Source organism: Ceratotherium simum, chromosome 4 (assembly GCF_057802395.1).
Source record: "Ceratotherium simum simum isolate JZ-2026a chromosome 4, ASM5780239v1, whole genome shotgun sequence".
Lineage (NCBI taxonomy): Eukaryota > Metazoa > Chordata > Mammalia > Perissodactyla > Rhinocerotidae > Ceratotherium > Ceratotherium simum.
The window spans coordinates 37,947,148-37,954,289 of record NC_141903.1 but is presented as its reverse complement, the minus strand read 5'-3'; the positions used below and the strand labels follow the sequence as shown (position 1 = coordinate 37,954,289).

Sequence of the window (7,142 nt, the reverse complement as noted above, 5' to 3'; positions counted from 1 at the left end):
CTTATTTATCATTTAGCTAAGTCGTGCTCAAATATTTTTTGTTGAATGAATTATAAGAACTAGCCTAAGGGTTCCTCTTGAAGGTTTTCACTGAATAATTACCAAATATGACTAAAAAAACAAGTTTCAAATTGCAAAGGATCTAAGCGATTATAGTCTTCACATCGTAGGAAAATGAAGTCCAAAGAAAATAAGTTGACTTACCAAGTTTAAATAGTAAGATTTGAATCCACATTTCACCTGGAAATTCAGATTTTTGGTGTTACCTACCTCTGATCCAGAGCAAACCTCTCCCAGGATACCTTTTCCAGTCTGTTATTTTCTCTGCTTTCTCAAGAGCTTCTTGAGAAAGTATTTAGTAAATCATTTACAATTCAACTAAAGGCGATTTCTGCAGTGAAAAACCCCTATTAACACATAACTGAAATGTGACGCTCCAAGTTTTAGGTAGGATAAACTAGAAAAGAGCATTAACTGGCATATATATATCTATAAAATAATCCCCAACCTCAATGTATAGTCCCTTCAGAATATAAGGGCAGTAAGGCTGTTTTTTAATGCAGACAAGTTACATATTTTTTAATCAAGTCTTTCTCATAAAAAAATTAAAACACAAAATTCGGGAGGAAAAATGACAAAGCAAAATGGAAATGTTAAGTCTGCAGAATATCCAACAATTCCTTGGAGGGCTCTAGCAGATTTCTTAGAGAACTATCTGGACACGAGTGTAACCAATGGCTTTAGCCAGGCTCCTGTACTTACTCTTTTTCCCTCATAAATGGCAACATAAGCCCTGCAAAAGGAGTTTCAAATTATAAGCAGAAGAAATACTGGAAACACGCTAATCAATAAATTATGGCGCATCTATACCATAGTATACCAGTTACATGAGATAGTTATATGTACAGATATCGAAGGATGCCTTTGAAGTTAAGATACATATATGTATACAAATATGTGTGTGTATATATATATATATACACACACACACACATATATATAAAATGACCCAATATACCCACACAAATAAAGAGATCTAGAAGTAGACAAACTGTTAACACAGGTTATCTCTGGGCACTGGGAGAAAACAAGGGAGGAGCAATTTTTTTTTTTTTACTTTACAATGTGGCTTTTAAAAATAAGCAAAAAGATCCCCACTTCCTGTTCTCCATAGCTACATGATCTTAGGCAAATTACTAAAATTAGGTAAGCCTGTAGCTAATATGCAACATAGAGATAATAGGATCTCCTCAAAGAATTATTCTGAGGACTAAAATAAATGAATGATGCATATAAAGTACTTAGCGCAAGACACATAGCAAACACAATAAATGCTACCTTTATTTCTTCAGAGAGTAACGAAATTTAAGTGATATATGTAGACATCACAGGGAAACACTGGCAAGTATTTCTGCAGTAAAACTACTGGAGAAAAAAGGGGAGCACAGCAATATAATGGTTCTCATAGCCCATTAACTGTTTTATCATGTATAATCTAGCTTTGAAAAATTTCAGTGAAATGTTTTAGTTGAATTTACCCTAAGGCTTTAAAAAAAACTGCCAATGATTATGTACCTTTCTCTGTATGTATGCAGAGACTTGAAAAATACTTATGATACCAAAGAACTGCTGCATTCTCATTATTTAGCACATTTAAATCTGAGGTAGCCAGCTCATCAACTAAGCGTATATTCGATGAGCAAGAACTTATCTGCAAGGATAATAATCACTGTATTACTCATAACAGCAAAAAGTAGAAGAAACTTGCCCATCAACAGAGGACTGTTTTAAATTATGAGTTATATTATGGAACATTATACAGGCATTAGAATGAATGAGAAAGGACTATTTGTCTCCATACATGAGAATGTTAATGATGTACATATAAACTGCAAAACCAAAAAATACAGGTACATACAAAAAAGATCTAGATGAATATATCCCTATTAAAAATGATTATCCTTGAGAAGGGGGTTTGCTTTATTATAGGATTTTTACTTTTTGTTTGGTTTATAAGCAGTTATTTATATGTTTAATTCTAATAAAGTTATTTTTAAAAATACACCAGCCTCAAGAAGATTCAATAAGATTTCTGTATTTTCTATTTCCTAGTAATATTGGCATTTTCTGTGACTCTAAGTACAATCCAAGTGTTACACAATATTCTAATTTTTTAAGTAACATATAGTAGAAAATATTTCTTAGGCTTTTTCTTTCAAGGGACTTTCCATTGGAAAAAAATTTTACAACGTGTTTTCACTTTTAATAGAAAGCATGAGACAAAGGCACATCAAAGTAACCTGCCATGAGACACTAAAGAAAAAGCATTATCCTACCCTGGTTTAGAGGCAATCTTTGTTGCCCTATTTCAGAAGGAAACAAAATAGGGCCTTCTGAAACAGGGAATAGAAGGAATTTTTCCCAGTGAGCAAAATCTTACACTGACTCACTAAGTTGGTTAAAATGGAAGAGATTTACCCTAAGTGCAAATTTTGTCTTTTTGGGTAAAATCCATACATCGTCTAGATGCAGTTCTGCTCAAAACGATACAACATCCAAACATCCACTTCCAATCAGCAAACACGCAGGCATACAAAACAACATAAAATGTAAATTCCCAAATTTGTGAAAATTAAGCCCACTTAAAAGGTAAATAAGCCTATAAATCAAATAACTGACAATATCACTTCTGGTCTCGAGGGAAATAATAAATACCAAATTCTCAAGTATCTGAATCCCTTAACCTTGCTTAAAAACAAAAATTCATTGTGAAGCAGACTTAAATATGAAACCTCGGTTCCAAATCACTAAGTTATAGGAGGAAACAATCAGTATATCCTTCTGATTTGACAGCTACCACTACAAACATTAACCATTTGCAAGCTTTTTAAGATTTGAAATTATCATCAATCTTTAAAGACCTTTCAAATCACTTTCAACCAATAACTACCATTGAATTTATACTAAAAATACTGTAAACGCAAAAGTTCTTCACAATAGGGAGATCAAAATTGGTTTTTATTTTGTTAATCTTTCAAATTAGATTCAAGCGCGGCACAAAAATTGTATTCACGACCGGGTAGGTTCTGCACCACCTGCACCCATGAATTCTTAAATTAAATTTGAAGCAATAATGTTCAGATAGTTGTCATAGGTGAAAGGAGTCAAAACACAAAACTCATTGACAGAGTCCCACAAGCGAAAAAAGCTTGCATAGAAACTGACAAGAATCCCGTAAAGACTAAATACCACCATGCTTTTGCCTTCACTAAATACCAATCCAGATTACAGAAATTTGTAAAGGCAGATATACGACAGGTGTTAATGTCACATGAACAGAACACTAAGCCGCTTTTCTAATTAGCAGGAAATTCTTTTACGTAATTCACTTAATATTTTAGAAGTCACTATGTTGGGAATATTAAATGACAACCTTATTAGACTTTGGAAAACCCTCCAAAGGGTGGACAATTCCAATTGACCCAGAATAGATCTTCCCATTAAAACTGAGTAAAAGGCAAGCAGGGTAATAATTATAATGAAAAATTTAAGCATATCATTTTATCCTACAGGCCCCCCAAAAGCTGGACCAAAGTACCAAGAGAAGCCCACATACAGCATGGTTTCACTAGTAGTGAAAATAAAACAGAAATTTAAAGAAACTGTAAAACCACTTCAGAGCAAAAGATCTGACTACGTGTTTATTTACTCAATGTGCAAAAACATCTATCCCAACTGTCACAAAGGTATACTTAAGTATTTGTACAAAGCATCAACTCTCCTTTGTCAAAGTGACTACGGAGCAGCCATAACCTAGCCTACCAATCTTGACCTCGCTTCATATCTCTTGAAACTAGAGCCCTGGCAATTAGGAAAAAAATTTTGGCAAGAGTTAGATCCTAAGAAACACACAGTGACAAGAACTGAAAGAGAAAAGTCAATGTTAAAATATTCCTTTACTTTAAAAGCCCAATAATCTCCCCTTCAGAAAGCTTGTTAGCATAGCCTTGGGCTTTCGACTCCAAGATTCAAGTTTAATATTTTACCATAACATCAAATCAAGTGTACTAGGATTAACAGGTACTCTGAACCCACCCCACCAGGTTATACATACTCTCACTCAATCATGTAAAGAATTGAATTCTTTATTTGTGATATCCATAAACGTTGCTATTCTATATTTCTATCCAGGAAGGCAATTTTCTCCTATATCATTTTGTTTTTTATAAACAACAACTTGAATTCTATTGCATGAAAGGGCTACAAATATACATTTGTTAACCAAGCAGAATACAGATATTTTGCTTTACAACTTGCACCTAAGATACCAGTACAGTAGCTGGTTCATTAGTTGTCATAGCAATTTGGGGCCATTGCCCAAGCTATGCATAGCAGTTTACATTTTCAAATCTCGTGTAGAAAGGGCAATTGTGATATGGACTGTTAACTACATTCCTGTAAAGCCCATCTTAGTTACAAGTAAACATGTAAACAAAGTCTGCACAGATTTTTGATGGCAAAACTTCTAAATCTGATGCAATTGTCCTAAACAAGTTTTTAAGACAAATTGTTTTGCAGATATACTGCCATTCTGCCAGTAGATGGTGCTACAAAGGTTGGGGAAGGATTTCCATGAGGACAACAGTTCAGCCACTGGAAAAAAACGTTTAAACCTGCTCTGAAAATACAAAAATGCATTTAGTTTGAGGGTAAAATATAACCCTTATTTGTAACCATTCATTACAGACAAACCAGTAACAGGGATGAAACTAGGCCATCTGAAAATTTTTAAACAGTTTATAAGAATGAAAACACATGCTTAACACAAACTATTTCTTTAGAACTACACAGTACATACTTTGAAGTAAATTCTCATAGAAAGTAGTGACCAACTATGTCAAGATGATAAGCAAATCGCTTAGTACAAGAGATGGATGCACAGAAACTTTAAAGATTTTAAAAAGCCACATCCACCACTTCAAAAGTTTTGCCTGTAAGGGATAAAATTCAACAAGTCACTAGCAGGGAAACAAAAAAAAAAAAACCACAGGACCTTTTAAACCTTTTAAAAGTTTCTCTTAAGTACACATCAAGAATTGAGAATTAACACGAAAATTTTTCAACTAATATCCCTTAAACGGTACGGAATGGATCCTAGAAAAAAAATGTTGGACATGTACGGTCAAACACAATGATTTATTAAAAATAAAACGTAAAAATGATTTTTGTACATATACTTCCAAATTTCAGGCATGGGATCCAAGAAGATTTCATAGAAAACGCTGTAGCCAGGTATCAAGTCCTTACAACAAAGTAAACTACCCCCCCACCCCAACCCCCGCCCAGGTTTTGCTACAGAATCAGCAAGTTCACTCCCTCCCCCCCAAAAAACACAAATTAAAACAAGACGTTTTGCTAGTATAAAAACGACCAAGGTCCAAGTAATAATAAAAAAATAGAGTCCATCAATGACTGTAACACAAAAATGTGTGTGTGGGGCCGAGTCCATCTTCAGAGGGAGAGACAAGAGGTGGCAGGCAAACAGGGCAACACCCCCAAGGGTAAGCAGCCTCAAAAGAGGCTCCCCCAAGGGCAAATGGGGAAGGCGGTGGGAGGGAAAGGGACTTAGGAATTGACCCTAGTCGGGCTGTCGAAAAGAGCTACCCCTATAGCCGCTCCCAGACATTTTTAAATTTTCTTTAGAAGGAGCTGCCTCCATAGCCACCCCCACCGCCATAGCCGCCTCTGTAAGGTCCACTGTTACTGCGACCGCCCCAGCTGCTGCCGCCGCCGCCGCCGCCGCCACTCTTCATGGGCCCGTAGGAGGACTGGTGCTGGCTGTAGCTGCCGAAGCCGCCGAAGCCGTTACCGTAGTCGCTTCCACCGTAGGACGACCCGCCGCCGCCGCCTCCGTAGGCATTGTAGCCGCCGCCGCCGCCGCCGTAACCACCGTAGCTGTTGTAGCCGCCGCCGCCCTTCGACAGGCCGTTCTGGTCTCGACCACCGCCGCGCCCCCGGCCGCCTCGGCCGCCCCGGGAGGACCGGGAGCCGCCTCCGCCCCCTCCGGAGTGGATATCCTCCTTGGGCACGGCCTTCTTCACCTCCACGCGATGGCCCTGGATCGGGTGGAACTTGACCACCGCGGCCTTGTCTGCCGCGTCGTGATTCTGAAAATACACGAAGCCGAAGCCGCGCTTCTTGCCGGACTGCTTGTCGGCAATGATCTCGGCCTTCTCCACGGTGCCGAACTGCGAGAAGTGCTCGATCAGGTCGCCCTCGGCCACGTCTCCCTTAAGGCCCCCGACAAAGAGCTTCTTAACCTTGGCGTGGGCACCGGGCCGCGCCGAATCTTCCCGGGACACCGCCCGCTTCAGCTCCACCGTGTTGCCGTCCACGGCGTGGGGCGAGGCGGCCATGGCGGCGTCGGCCTCCTCCACATTGGAGTAGGTCACGAAGCCGAAGCAACGGGAGCGCTTGGTCTGGGGGTTCACCACCACCACGCAGTCCGTCAGAGTCCCGAAGGCCTCAAAGTGGCCGCGCAGGCCCGACTCACTCGTCTGCACGTTGAGGCCGCCGATGAACAGCTTACACAACTGGGAATTCTCCATCTCCAAGGCCCGGGCCTTGCCCCCGCCCTGCGAGCTCCGAGGTTTCGCCGTCGCCGCTATCGTTGCCTGAGGCCTCTTCACAACTTGGGCCCAGCCGTTGCTGGAGCCGCCACCGCCGCTCACCGACGGGGAAGGGAAGAAGGGAAGGGGAGGGAAGGAGGAAAGAAGGAAGGGGGAGGGAAGGGGAGAGGTGCCGGCTAGAGGGCGAGCCGAGAAGACTGGAACACAACCAAGGCCGCCACTACCGCCACCGCCACCTCCGCTCCCCTATCTGGACACCACACAAAGAGGCCGCTGAACGCGCGCGCACCCTCCCCGAGGCGTGCGTCACCGCCGACGTACGGCAGCCCAGGGCTGCCAGCCAATCCCCGCCTCGCTCTCCTTAGTCCCGCCTACCGCGCCGCAGCGCCGCTCTCGGTCACGGACTCCCCGCCCTCCGCGGTCTATTCAAGCCCTCGGCCTCCGCGGCTCCGGCCGTCGGTTGTAGCGCCCCGCTTTCACTCCCGGGCTCCCCAGGGTGCCCTGACGGGGGAC

At 41.4% G+C, this 7,142-nt stretch overlaps 1 protein-coding gene across 1 annotated transcript; it reads right to left on the bottom strand.

The window, feature by feature from the left end:
• Positions 1-5,177: 5,177 nt before the first annotated feature.
• HNRNPA0 (heterogeneous nuclear ribonucleoprotein A0) lies at positions 5,178-6,900 on the bottom strand. The gene has a single exon (XM_004420158.3). The coding sequence runs from the start codon at positions 6,606-6,608 to the stop codon at positions 5,700-5,702; it is 909 nt and encodes a 302-aa protein (XP_004420215.1). The 5' UTR covers positions 6,609-6,900; the 3' UTR covers positions 5,178-5,699.
• Positions 6,901-7,142: the final 242 nt, after the last annotated feature.